Source organism: Acanthopagrus latus, chromosome 15 (assembly GCF_904848185.1).
Source record: "Acanthopagrus latus isolate v.2019 chromosome 15, fAcaLat1.1, whole genome shotgun sequence".
Taxonomy (NCBI): Eukaryota; Metazoa; Chordata; class Actinopteri; order Spariformes; family Sparidae; genus Acanthopagrus; species Acanthopagrus latus.
In genome coordinates, this window is record NC_051053.1 from 5,336,651 (window position 1) to 5,350,557 (window position 13,907).

A 13,907-nucleotide genomic window follows, 5' to 3' on the forward strand; every position below is an offset into this window, starting at 1 on the left:
GACATTGAGAGGAGGGCACGGGGGATGGAGGGGGAGGGGGAGGGAGGGTTACCCTGAGGACAGACCATTCCCTGGCATTTTAATCACTTCATTTACACACTCTCTCAGGGTATTTCTATGCAAATTATCTTAAAAGGTCACAGTGTGCAGACTGATATCCATTCTGTTCCAAAAGGTGTTTATAAACAGGAAAAGTCCACACGCGCTCCCACAGACAGGCCTTTACTGTGTGAGTTAGTACATTTTAACCGTCAGGGGGTTTTGCCTCTAGGATGAATTAGAGGTGAATACTTTATCCAACGGGTAAATACTTCTAGTGATGGCTTCAGTGTGTAGAACAAGTCCCGCGTTTTCTTCAACAAAGGGAGTCCTCATGTGGCCTTTTTGGGTTATTACAGCTAAACATTTGAGCAAATCTGAGAGCATTACTGTGACAATGGTAGAACAATTTGGAAAAGCTGAATTGTCAAAAAACCATCAAAAAATGTACATAAATAAGGACAATCTAATGAGGCACAAAACTGACACAATGTGCCTCAGATTGGTCTGCATGTCGAGTGACAATCAAAAAAATGATCAACAAGATTTTTATAATCTCAGTACATTACGTTTGACATTACCATGCCAAGTTAAAACAGTGTTTACAATGGATAACTGAAAACAGATTAAATTGCCTGCCATGATGTCATGTCATTAAAAACCCACTAGATGTCACTATCAAATTTCAAAATTTCAGTCAAACTGCACAATCAAAACCAAACTAGGCTGGCACTTACTAGACTGCACAATTCCCTTAAGGTCCAACAGAACCCTTAAATTCAACTTGCTTGTATCACTCTAAATTTTAATAACCAATATCTACTGAACCATAATCTAAAATCACCAGAACTACATCAAATCGTACTGGTTCATTGATACCAGGCACCTAAACACACCTGATTTCTTTTCATCAAGATCCGTGCTTTATTCCTTGAGAACATCTGGAGCCACACCAAAAGTATTCTGGGCCGAGACCCATCTTTTATCCAACTTCCCTCAAAATAAGTTAATATACGTTCAATACTTCTTGTGTAATCTCACTGACAAACCAACAACAAAGGGAAATGATAAAGACACAAACCTCTTTGGCAAAGGTAATTACTTGTCATGAACAGTATACTTTGTACTAGAAACAACCCTAGTTTCCTTACAAATGCAATAAATATAGTCATTTAGGAAGTTAGTGGTTAGCCATCACTCACTCAAGTCAAACATTTTTACAGAAACGCCTTCAGACTGATTTGAAAGTCAAGATATGAGCTCAACTCGAAATGGAGGAATCAGAAAGTAGTTAATGAATAAACCCAAGACCAATTTTCTTTTTTTTTTTCAAATTTTTTCGAAATTTATTTGATGACAATATACAAGAACATCTTGAGCACGGAGACCCTCCCTGGATGTCCGGGCTCACTGTAAAGAGATAAAATTGAAATTAATACAAGAGCAGAAATAAGATTTTCTTGAAAATACAACCAACAAGTTTAAGAGGAACACAACAAAAATGTATACAAGTTTTCAGACAATACTTAAGTTTACATTTTTTAAGAACATAAATAAATGTTGCTATCACTTGTTTAAGATGTTTTAAGAAAAAAAAAAAAAAAAAAAAAATCACACCATGGCAGGATTTTAGTTCAGTTTCTCCACACTCAATGCACAAAGAAAACTAACATCCACATGCTACACCCAACTTCTGCTTCTATAAACTACAGATCTGAAGCGTTGTTGAAGCCATTTAAAGAAAGCCAGGATGGGCAGAGCCTAATGGATATGCCCGTCTTAGCAGTGACAGTGATACAAAGGAGTGGGGTAGACAGGGGAAAACCTATTAGCAGGGGTCTTGAAAGGACATGGGAAGGAAAACTGCAGGGAATAGTAGGGCTTGACATGCATGGCACAGCTCTATCAGCTTCTGATGTGCAACACAATGGCACACCATGCTTTTCTGCTTCTATATACCTGCACACTGACACTTCATTTCTGCAAAAGAAATCCATGGGAAGCAAAATTAAGAACAGCAGATGGAACAAAAATAATGTCAACATGTAGAAATTTAAAAATGGAAAAGAAAAGATCTCTGAATGGATGTGTAGTGGATGTACTACACAGGTCATGTTCCACATTAAGATCCAAGCCAATGAAAAGCAAGCTAGACGACATCGTTGGATGTTATCAATGTTTTACAAGACAGTTGCTACTGTGGCTAAAGTATTAAAGTAGTTCAACTAATTTTTGAAATTCAGAGATCCATTCTTGGTAACAATAGGCCAGTGACTGGACAGGAGTATACAGGGTTTGATTAAAATAAACACTACATCGGTGGATTTCACTGATTAGTACTGGATTTTTAAAGTACTGTTCAATATGAGCTGTAGGATTGCCTCACATTATAATTAGGTTATAATAACAGGGTGTACAACACTATTAGTTCTCGGTTTTTACTTGTATTCATTAGTATTTAGACAAGGAATCGGAGGGTCAAACCCTTTCATATCAGATGCATCATGGATACATCATGTACGTTCGGAGGGAAAAGGATCAAGGCTCTCAGGTGGGTAGGTGAAGGTGTAAAGGGAGGAGTTAGCTTATTTCTATAACTCCTGGATTATCTGCACACTGCAGTTAGTCTATTTATGAACAGCATTTACCTTCTACAGTTCCAGAAGAACATTTGATAAGATTGGAAAGATGAAAAAAGAAAATTATAACAGTAAAAGAGTTGTGGAAAACAAAGATTAGCAGGGTTGGGAAAAGAATAGGTGTGCAATGAAATCAAAGAATCGAGTGCATTAAATGACGACTTCCCCTTAACACATTAGGAAAGACAATCCACTTCCCCAGGACATATGACAGGAACACTTCTGTACAGGACCAAAAGGAGACTGTATACGTGGTTAGGGATATTCACTTGGCACAAAGTATATAAAGTCACAATACCTTTTTGCCAGCAGCGCCCACACTGGCCTTCTTGATGCCTCGTACTTTCTTCATCCTGTTCTTGCGTTCCTTGCGCTGTTTTCTTGAGGTCTTCTTTTTCTCATAGAGACCATGCTGGGGAACACAAATGAACACCATGATTTAACCAGTATGTACAAAACAGGTTAGTAAACATACTGGACTATATCACAAGAATGACAGTTTAAGACTTAAGCAAATGCTACGACTAGAAGCAAAAATTGTGCATTTGAACCATCAATAAAATAACTTGGACCTGTACACATATCTTCATTAAAATAAATTAATCCAACTGCTTACAAACAAGTATGCGGTTTCTGATTCAAGTTATGGATGATAAACTTTCATTTTCTGGTGCAGCTTCCAATAGCATCACACCTTCCACTATACCATCATCACTGTAACTTTCATGTGCCAATCTGCAGCCTTCCGCAAACTACATTGCATGCTTTACGGGCAATGTGGTACATGAGCACTCAGGGGTGAGTTTAGAGCCTCTACAATACTACCAAAGGCCTTCAGTCAAAAGCTGTATCCCATTAAACTGCATTTGAGGTCCCACAGAACATCTCTAATATGACTGGGACTCGTTGTGGATAAAACTGTCAAAGCGCTGATGTAGACGCGAAACTCACTCTGGCCAGTCTGTGTTTGGGCTCATTCTTCTTGGCATAGTCTAGGGAGTCGTACACCATGGCAAAGCCTGTTGTCTTGCCGCCACCAAACTGAGTCCTGAAGCCAAAGACGAACACAACGTCGGGGGTGGTCTTGTACATCTTTGCAAGCTTCTCCCTGATTTCAGTCTTGGGGACTGTAGCCTTGCCGGGATGCAGGACATCGACGACCTACACAGGGAGAGAATAAATTAGTGTATGATGGGGAAAAAAGTTCTTGATGGCGTCAACACAATGAACAGTGGAGAATAATTTAGAACCTTACCATTTGCTTCCTCTGAAGCAGCCGGTTCGTCATGAACTTGCGGGTCCTGACTGTCACTGTGTCATTCTAAAGATGGGAGAAGGGTTACAGATCATCATTACCACAAAATACTGACTAGTTGCATGTGTAGTCTAAACACTTGTGAACGGACCTCTACACTGTTTCACTACTGACAACCCCTGTCATCACATTGGCTAAGCTAGCTCGCTAACATTACAACTCTGATGTTTCTGGAACCTCAATATGGTCTGTTTATCTAACAACCATACGCCAATTGCTAAAGTTGAGCACTACTGTTGTAATTTCACATGCTTTCTCACTTCACGAGGGCCCTGCCATGTCTAACTTGGCAGTGTAGCATATGCTAACGTTAGCCGCTAGGACCCATCACTTGACGTTCATATTTTATAATTTTCCCGACTCTAAATTCTGCAGTGTCTCTTTGAACAACCGCGTAGCTCGACCGTATGCTGTAGTGTTTCAAAAGAAATAAAAACCCATTGTTATAACTGTACAACCTAACCCCGAACAGGTAAATACAGCCTGTATCACGTCCGGGTGGAAACACAATCAGGATAGCATTGAGAAGAAGCTGTTGTTATTTCCACTCATATCGTGTCGTACCACATCAATATTTATATTTTACTATGAGGGACACTTAAACTATCATTTAATTGGCATGAAATGTATGTCGTTGCACGGATGGCCTCGATGTTGAACGGATTTTACTATCATTTTTGCCACAAGACTCACCATCTTGACGCCGGCCTCGCTCAGGGACGTAGAAAAGGAGGAAGGACCAGCAGGCGACCGGATTAATGCCTGCAGAAAAATGAGATGGCTCGTTCTCGCATTGCCTGATGTAAAAACGCAACTGAAAAATAAACAACTCTGTGAAATTATTCTATGTTTGTGTCAATACATGTTATATACAGCTATTGTATTTGAAATGCGTTACATAAAGAAGAAGCTTGAAACATCAGCGCATGAATGCAAAGCCTGACATTATTTTCCGGCATCAAAATATTTCATTCCCTCCAGCGTTCATGCTGGCAGCTCTATAAAACGTAGGCTGTTCGGATGTTACATCTTTAAATACTGTTGCTAAAAATTACACATGCAGGAGGTAAACTTACATCGAGGGAAACACCAGCTGCTGTTAATGTTTAGTCCACTAGGCGTCACTCATACCGCACCACACCGTGACCACAACATAAAGAAGTTGACTGTCAGTAATAACGCCACAGAAGTACACTGTAGTCAGGAAACTATACCAAAGAACTGTGTGTTGGGTCTACACATTTTGTAATGTTCCTTTCAAAGATGCAGTATGTAAACGGCCACAAAATAATGCTCAAAACAAATAGGGCTCAGGATGTCACCAGAGTAACAGCTAACTGCTGCTAACTGTAGCTGCTATTAGCCAGTTAGCTCAGTTAGCTTTGCAGCTAGCAGTGCGCAATGGGAGTTAAGAGCACTGGGGGATTGTTGCTGCTACTGTGCTAAAGGGGCCTTGGATGGAGGGAGCCCAGGCTAGTATTGTATGATACATTGCAACACAATACATAGATGTCATAATGTCAAAACTGTTATTCCTTTGCTGGTAATTTTTTTCCTTTTTTTGTCATGTTTTCAACAAAAAATCTTTTATATTGCACATTCAAGTACGCTAAGCTACACTGCACACAACAGCCTGCCAATGGCAGCTTCTTAACCAAACAGTTGTGCTCGACCTGGCCCCTTCAGTTACAGTTGGTTCTTTCTTATTTAACCCAATTTTATTTAAGAATATGTAGCATGTGAACACAGTAGACTGCATGTTAGGTTAAAATTAAGTATTAAGCAATAGTGAATCGCTTAAAACTAAATGTTAACACAGTGGCCATCTGCAGGACGGATGATTTTGTATTGCAGTGATTTAAATTCCTTCAAATTTGCAACGAATCAAATGACCAAAACCAGCTGACATGCAGCAAACCTGCGATGTCTGAGGCTGCTTTATTAAAATTTGGACCCCTTTGGCAGTTGATATTTCTGCCCTGCTACGAGTCCAAGCTTGGATGTGCACATAAAAAGACTGTTCATAAGAGGATGAAGTAGAAGTTGTTTTTGAAGAGTTATTATTACCCCGAAGTGGGGCCTGCTGGCCAAAATTGGCTTGTAATAGGGTTCAGTTTGGCCTGTCAGTTATTTTTACCCATAACAAAATAAAAAAAAGTCAAAATATTATAATGTAAAAAATGTCTATGTGGTCCCTCATTCAATCTGACCACAGCCGGCAGAGTGACACTTCAGGTAACGCAGTATCCTGTAGCATCATGTGCTGTAGAGCAACGCTGGTAGTTGTATATGTAAAAACGACATTAGCTTCACTTCTGGCTCTCCCAGGGAGAAGGTTTGAGCACAACTGCTATAGAGGACAGTTGGTCATGTATACCAATCTAAACGCTTTACATAATTTCCATACATTGCCTGTCTTCTCTATCTTCTATCAAAAACAGTAAGCTGTCTAAAATCAAGCCGAGGCCCATGGACGCGACAACTAGGGGGTACAAACAAAATGCTTTACAAAGAGGTTTTATTTTCAGATCGTTAATGAGTACTTGTAATGTGATATTTCAGATGTGGCTCCACTCTGGAAAAAGCATGAATCAGTGTTACTGAGGCTAAAAGACATTGTGGTGAAAAACAAACATGAAAGATTCCTGCTCCTTACTGAAACACAGAGAGCATAACGGCCAGTAAAAACATAACAACATATTTTCCTTTGTTACGGAACTTTATTGATCTTGCAGCAACAGTGTCCACTGGCATTGGAGTTTCATTTAAAATAAAGTTATTTGAAATCAGAACAGAAAGTTACAGTAAGTTTGTTTCAAATCTCTTTCAACACACAATGTTAAGCCCTCATTGTCAAACCAAACCGATCTGAAATTAAGTCTGCAAACTGAATTATGATGCCGTACTATAAAGAGTCTTATCGCCAAAAAATGTGCAATGCCAATTGGGTTCAAGCAACCCCCTTGATGTGTTTGTCGTCAAAACATGGCCTGAATTAATTACAAAGCCAGAAAGAAAAAATAAAATCTTTGATAGACATCATTTCAGTCATTCAGTGGTTCCAGTCATACAGACAAACAAATGCATGGTATGAGTGAAAAATTAAAGTAGTTTGAGGCGGTTTATTTGCCAACTTCAGAGCTGCTACTTAGCAGACAGGACTATGATGTTGGTGTAAAAAACTTTACTTCAGAATCCAAAAAAAATGAAATATTCCCCATCACGCAGCTTCACAGCTGCTTGAGGAAAAGGAAATGATATAGAAAAAAAACCCAAAAAAACATAAAAGTTCTTCTTCTGCTCAATTGCCGAGTACAATGTTACCTGTTCGATGTTGCAGTGAAAAAATAAACATCTGTCGGAAAGTACAAATTGATGACAAGGAACCCAGTTTGTCGTTGCATTTGATTCAAAGTAAGGCATGGGCACACATGACACACGAAAAAGAATAAGGTAATGTTAAGTGGATTAAGGACACTGGGGACAGGTTTGTAGATTAAGGGACGGCATCCGTCAAGCCTGATGCAAACAATGTCTTCTGGTTCCTTGACACTTTGAACTCATTCAGAGGCTTGACAGTGCTCTTACCCCAACAAATGCCATCAATACTAAAACTGTATTCAAAAATAAAATGCATATAAAACATCTGGATTATTTCAAGTTTTTTCAAAAGTCTTCTTGTATTTTACCCAAAAACTTAAAATTGGGATATTAACCATTGACACCTTTGCTAGAGTTATCAAATTGAAGACAAAGCTCCCGCCAAAACAAAACCAGCTGCGTCAAAGTGACCCCTAAATCTGAACAGAAACACTTTTCCCTTTCAGGAGTGAGATGTGTGAATGGATCTATATAGCAAGGTCACCATAGTGGCTTGATATTGTTAAACTACACAAATAGAATTTTTGAATTAAAAGCTTGCCGAATTTATCATTAGATCTGTATGAAAGTGGGAAATACAATCATCTCATTATTACAAAAGAATTTAAAATTACGGCCTAAGATGAAAAACAATAAAAGTTTTTCCCCTGAAAAATCGGAAACTCACACAGGCTTGTGTCGGTAAAGGAAGCTAAAATCTTGGAATGGCATCAAATGTTAACACCTAACTGCAAAGTAAAAACACAGCATCCCTTTTACATACCATCACGGGAAACTAGACCAGACAACCGATAAAAGATTGTGGAGCTTTTCAAGTAGTTCCAAAAAAAAAAAAGAAATAAAAATCACTTAAATAACATGCTTAACATGGGTCTTCAAAACCAAAGACTGTGATGAATATCAAAGCTTTTGACTGATTCTAAGGCCAGTACTCGAAATTACCACCTCCTCCCCCAATTAACGTGGAATATGATCAGTTTTACGGTGTGCTCTGTTAAAGATCCTGACTCACAGAAGCTTTAAGATGAGCACTGTGATCGACATACTGGACAATGTGTCTGGTTACATAGTATTCAGGCCTGCCCCCATTTGCTGTGTGGTTGTTCATTTGTACAGCGACTGGTAAACACCGAAGTCTATACAAATGAACCCAGTTCTCCAGAGTTGGCCACACTGTACCTGTATGTATGATACACTGAATCCCCATGGTTTACACACATTACATCCAGCAGCGAGACAGAGAGCTAAAGAAGATGGCTGCCATGAGGGCTCACAACATTGGTTTCTACAAGCCAAGCCACTGGCACGTGTGATGCCAGGTCATTTGCTTTTGCTGGTGAGGTTCCCAGTCTGTTAGATGTCCATTTCAAACTGAGCATCGTCACCTGTAAGACAAAAGGAAAAAAGCCAGAAAGGAGTTGAGACACGTCGAGAACAGGTTTGGGTAAACTGGCAGTTATTAAGTGGAACAGCGACTACATCGGAGGGTGTGTGTTTGTGAAGAGAGGGTTTGGTAGAAGGCTGCGGCGGTAAATAGCGAGGGGAAAAAAAAAAAAGGATGGTTATTATATTGTTTACATTTTTTAATTCAAAGTTCATTTCAAATCGCATGTCTGTCAGGACACCAATATTTTGTTAAATTGTAACAAAGCGTTCGTTCCACCAAAAAACATTTCTATTTTTATTCCTTTTCAGACCTCGATGACTGATAATCATAATAACAGTTGTGTAATACTATACTATACTATATAGTTTGACACTGATTTTTTCTGACATGGTTATTGTACCATGGAGATCACATACCACTACGACCCTAGTTTGGTGACTTTAATAACAAAACAATCCCTTCTATAAAAGGTTACTCAATTTTAAGGCTGTGTGATATGATGATAAATATGGTTTGATGATAGACAACTGTCTTTTTCATATGCGCCTGTCATTGTAGGATCCTTGGCATCTTTTCCGTGGGTAATTCCAGGAAACAGGAAAAGGACTCCGAACAGCCAAGATAAAACAAGGAGCTTGGACCTAAATGAGCGGCTACTTCTGTCGCATGGACGTGGTTCGGGTGTGAATGGTAAACAGACTTTCTTTTCGTTTCTATAGCACTTTCCCAGTCTACAGACAGCTCAAAGCACTTTACAACACATTCACCCATTCAATACACGTTCATACACCGGTGGCAGAGGTTGCCATGCAAGGTGCCAGCCTGCTTGCGTGGAGCGATTTGGGGTTCGGCATCTTGCTCAAGGATACTTCGACATGCAGCTAGGGGAGCCGGGGATTCGCACCAGCCACCTTCCGATAACAAGACGACCTGCCCTACCTCCTGAGCCACAGCCAAAACAGTCTGACATGGACCAGAAAATCATACAAAGAATTTCCCACTGATATCTGAAGCTACATCAGTGATCTTTTTTTTTTTTTTTACTTCTCTATTCGTGAATCCATTAGTCTAATGAGAGACGAGGACAGGAGAGGCGACATCGCTCACCGTGTATTCCATCCCCGCCTCCTGAGTTACAAAAGTCAAGTTGATAAGGGAGTCACTGTTGAGCTGCAGCACTCATTAAGGGAAGGTCGAGGTCATGTTGGACGCAGCCCCGTGCTCACAGGACTGCGTTTTTGCGCATGTTAATGTTTGCTGGTGCTAATCAGGCTTCATCCATTTCCTTTTACCTCTCTTTCCGGCGCAGCCAGAGCAACATCGCCTTCCTCTTCCAAACCCGAAGCTTCGTTAATTACCATGGTTATGGCGGCAGCTTCAAAGGGTTCACATCAGCCCTCATTTTAGGCCAATGCTCACTTTCAGTACCTTTAATTAGTCGTGTTTACTTCAACATTTTTATTTAAAAATGGGCCATTTCATTTGGTCACTTTGTAACAACTATTTATTCATAAACGTAACAGGAAATGTGCTGGATTGTGACATGTATTGATATCACTCACACAAAATGAACTATACTGGGGCATGAGATTTTTGTCACCATCGCACAGCCCCGTAAATGTTACCGTTTGTGGGCTTCCCATCATGGTTGTTGATGTGGTTGTTGGCTTCATTCTTCTTGTTCTCTCTGAGGACATTTTGGCTGGTCACTCCAGGGATGACAGGCAGGTGAGCCGGGGGAGTCTGGGCAATAGGGGAATTGCGCCTGTCCAGTAGGAACTTACGGTCATAGATGATCCGGGTTCCTGCAACAGGACACACACAAAGGTTGGGATGTTTGCGATGCTACGGTACAATTAAATGTGTTGCGACACCAAAGGCGCAGCATCATCCAGATGGCACAGATTCAAGCTGCTCTGTCAACATCTAACTTTCTTACAACGAGTGTTCCTCAGTAAAGACTTTAACCGTTTCTAGTTCCAGTCTGCAGAGGAAGAAGAAAACAAAAAAAAGGTTGAAGCAGCAAAAGTGACTGGACACAGTGTTCTCCTGCTATTCTGACAGTACGAGACTGACAAGATGCTAACTAAGTCCTGTGAATCTTCTTTCATAAATCGTGTACTTTGGCAAAAATCTGGTCAACGTCAATCTCAACAGCTTCGCCGACCTTTTACACATCGGACATTTTGACTGTGTCAAATCATGCAAGAGGAGCGCGTGTGGATCTAATGAAGATAACGATGGCTCGCATCCAGACATTACTGCGGTGCAGCGAAGCAGTTCATTTTCATCAGCAACACCTGTCAGGTCAAGATGTCTGCTGTGATTACAGGCTGCTCCGGCTCTAGTTTCGCTTCATGGCAGGGCTGTCACGACCGTGAAAATATAGTCAGCGGGTAAGTGTCAACCAATAATGGTGAGTGATGACTTCATATCCTTAAACAGAAACATTGTGTTTCTTTTTCTGCGCCGTTGGATAAAAAGCTGTTGGTGCTTTTGTCTCCACTCAGGAGCCATTAAGCAGAAGGGAGCACAGCGAAATGTCATTAAAAGAGCACCAGTCAAACCTCAAGTGATGGTAATAGTGATGGACATATGACATTTTCTACTTGTTTCATTCAGCTGTTTTGGAACAGGTGAATGGAATTTTTTTTTAAAAATAATTTGATTATGATCTGATTTGATGATTAAAATGAGGCAATTATGCAATAATTGTGCCCGATTATGTGGGCCCCCTTACAACGGCTCTATTCTCCCAGTTCAGAGAGGACTGCACTCAAACAACAGGTCTGTGTCATTTAGAGCTAAAACGATTTGTTGATTGACAGAAAACTTGTTATGATGATAATTAGTCTTTTTCAGCTGGTTTTCAAGCACAACAGAAAAGGCTCTATTTAATTCACATGCAGTTTCTACACAGATTTTAGGCAAGCTTACACTATTGTGTTAAAATAACATATCTCAGTCATGCAGTTGAAGGTGTACAGTATCCTTGCTGGATTTTTGTCTACTTCCTTATTTAGTCTGAAACGAATCACTGAAATGACTTCTAACACTATGACACGCAGACGACGTGCAGTATTTGCTCTTAAACATCTGGTTGCCACACTCCTGTCTGACATGTTTGGCTATTTCGCCTTTTTCGTTCTAACACAATAACACATAATACTACAGTGCACGCGTCACAAGCTCTGCGCCGCAGACCAGCCAATCGGGCAGCAGCCTCGGAACACGGGGGGCGGGACTAAGCTTTGTTTTTGTTTTGATAGGGATGACAAGGCAGGCTAACGTGAGGCCTGTGGCATCAACAGTTAGCTCGGAGGCTCGGTGAGAGCACAGACAGCACGGAGAGTTCACTGTCCTCCATTTTATTGAAAAATATGACAGGACAGCCGGGGCGTCCTCTTACCTCCGGGAGTGGTAGAGAATAAAGTGCCTCCAGGGGTGGTGCAATAGTCATGAGGTAGCTGCGTTGTGTCGTTGATCAACACCGTCCTGGTCGGGATGGCCCTGCTCTCGCTATACTGACGACTGGACGACATTTTCAGCGCCGATTGGGTGACAAATCCAGCAGCTACGAAAAAATGTGGTGTTTATTTCCCGACGGACGGTGGAAACCCGGGCCGTTCCCCACTCTGTTTATCTTCCCAAAGGCTTTCTTGTCTTTCCTCTCGTCCTCCCAGCCGTCAGCACCGTCCCCTCCCTCGCCAAGGCAGGAAGCACGGCGCGCTGCGGGCGGATGTGAAGTCAGCGGCGCGGTGCCGCGACGGACTGTCCCTGGCAGATACCTGTTATCTTTCATCGTGACAAATCTGTCCTTATTCTTCGTGTTTTAGTGGAAATATTCTGCAGACAGACTGAAAACCGAGTTTATATTTTACTGTACTATTCTATGATATTTCTTCTTCACCTCAACTCAACTCCTTCCATGACACCAAAGAAAATGTTCACAGATGGCAACAAAACAAACAAATGCAGAAAAATAAAAAGAACTATAAAATTACAATTTACAAAAGAGAAACGTATCTCATTTAAGTGTTCCTTTCCATCGAATCGCAAGTAATACACATGGGCGAGAAAATTATTTTTGATCAGGTTTGGAAACTGGATCATCACAAAAACAAACAAAAAAAAAACACCTCACTTGCCTAAGAAAAGATAATTGTCGCCTGTCTGGCAAATTGGTGAAGTCAAATCAAGCCCATTGGTTGATGCTGCATTCACGTGCCTTTTGAACAACAAAGTTGCTGTTAGAAAAAGTTGATATTTCCAGATGTATAGCTTAATATGTAAACTTTTTTTTTTACCCCTATGTTTGCAGGGATTCACAAGAACAAATTAGATGAAAGGTGAGGATCCACATTTTTGTACTTGCAGGAAAGAGTTCAATAAAGTTTAACAGTCACGTTTTTCAATTTGACTAGAAAAGTTCATGATTTTTTTTTTTTGGCATAGGCATTGTCTTAACCTTGTCATAGCTTTATACAGAGAATTGTGTTACTTCTGTATTATATATCCATGATGTTTCAATAGTTTGAAACAAAGTTTACATCACACCCAGGAATCTGTACAGCATTATCTCTGTTAAAAATGATACATCATAATCTAATTGTTGATTACATTTTGTGTTATTAATCTTAATCAGCAAAGTAAAAAGGTGCCAAGTAAATATAGTGGAGCAAAAAGCCTCTGAACTGTGGTGCATTGGAAGAATGAAGTAGGAGAAAATGATGTTGCAGTAAACAGAAAATGTGTTGCATCTAGTCAGGATGAGAAGGATTACAATCTCAGTTCAAATGATAGAAATTAAATACTCAGACACAATATCTGTCTGTCTCTTATTCTGAAGGATTAATATCACCCTTGTTACAATCTGGAAAGGATCAGAACACAGTCCACAGCACAGTCTCCCCTGGGTGCTGTTGTCAAGACACTATCTTGTACTCTCTCTCTTGTAGATCTCATCGCTCTGTGTAAGAGCAAGACTTCTGTCTTCTCCACCTTCTCATGCTCACCGTCCTTACCTGGCAACACTTGGATACAGTTGTGATGCTTCAGTTACAGTCACATGGGCAGGTTTCTGTTTTTTGTTTTTTTTTTCCCCCCAGACAAAGACACAAAGAAAGAAGCTTCTCCAGCCTTTTAT

General features: G+C 40.4%; 2 protein-coding genes across 4 annotated transcripts; both read right to left on the reverse strand.

The window, feature by feature from the left end:
* Positions 1-1,353: 1,353 nt before the first annotated feature.
* Positions 1,354-4,755, reverse strand: rps24 (ribosomal protein S24). 3 transcript variants are annotated; one of them, XM_037123224.1, is made up of 7 exons: positions 4,687-4,755; positions 3,934-3,999; positions 3,630-3,839; positions 2,977-3,090; positions 2,688-2,690; positions 1,999-2,019; positions 1,354-1,449 (listed from the first exon to the last, which is right to left on the reverse strand). In XM_037123224.1, the coding sequence occupies exons 1-6, from the start codon at positions 4,687-4,689 to the stop codon at positions 2,014-2,016; spliced, it is 402 nt and encodes a 133-aa protein (XP_036979119.1). In that variant the 5' UTR covers positions 4,690-4,755; the 3' UTR covers positions 1,354-1,449; positions 1,999-2,013. The 3 variants fall into 3 exon arrangements, with proteins under 3 accessions (XP_036979119.1, XP_036979121.1, XP_036979120.1); XM_037123225.1 differs by lacking the exon at positions 2,688-2,690 and having other exon boundaries at positions 1,382-1,449; XM_037123226.1 differs by lacking the exons at positions 1,999-2,019; positions 2,688-2,690 and having other exon boundaries at positions 1,359-1,449.
* Positions 4,756-6,693: 1,938 nt separating this feature from the next.
* Positions 6,694-12,928, reverse strand: eif4ebp2 (eukaryotic translation initiation factor 4E binding protein 2). The gene is made up of 3 exons (XM_037123227.1): positions 12,171-12,928; positions 10,387-10,566; positions 6,694-8,759 (listed from the first exon to the last, which is right to left on the reverse strand). The coding sequence occupies exons 1-3, from the start codon at positions 12,301-12,303 to the stop codon at positions 8,728-8,730; spliced, it is 345 nt and encodes a 114-aa protein (XP_036979122.1). The 5' UTR covers positions 12,304-12,928; the 3' UTR covers positions 6,694-8,727.
* Positions 12,929-13,907: the final 979 nt, after the last annotated feature.

Bases quoted from the DNA above. Each gene is read 5' to 3' on its own strand.
- rps24 (XM_037123224.1), bottom strand. The intron at 3,840-3,933 runs GTAAGGTTCTAA...CTCCCTGTGTAG, and splicing joins TGCTTCAGAGGAAGCAAATG to GTCGTCGATGTCCTGCATCC. The intron at 3,091-3,629 runs GTGAGTTTCGCG...TGTGTTCCCCAG, and splicing joins CCAAACACAGACTGGCCAGA to CATGGTCTCTATGAGAAAAA.
- eif4ebp2 (XM_037123227.1), bottom strand. From the start codon at position 12,303: ATGTCGTCCAGTCGTCAGTATAGCGAGAGCAGGGCCATCCCGACCAGG. The intron at 10,567-12,170 runs GTAAGAGGACGC...GTCCTGTTGCAG, and splicing joins ATTCTCTACCACTCCCGGAG to GAACCCGGATCATCTATGAC. The intron at 8,760-10,386 runs GTAACATTTACG...TTTGTCTTACAG, and splicing joins TGATGGGAAGCCCACAAACG to GTGACGATGCTCAGTTTGAA.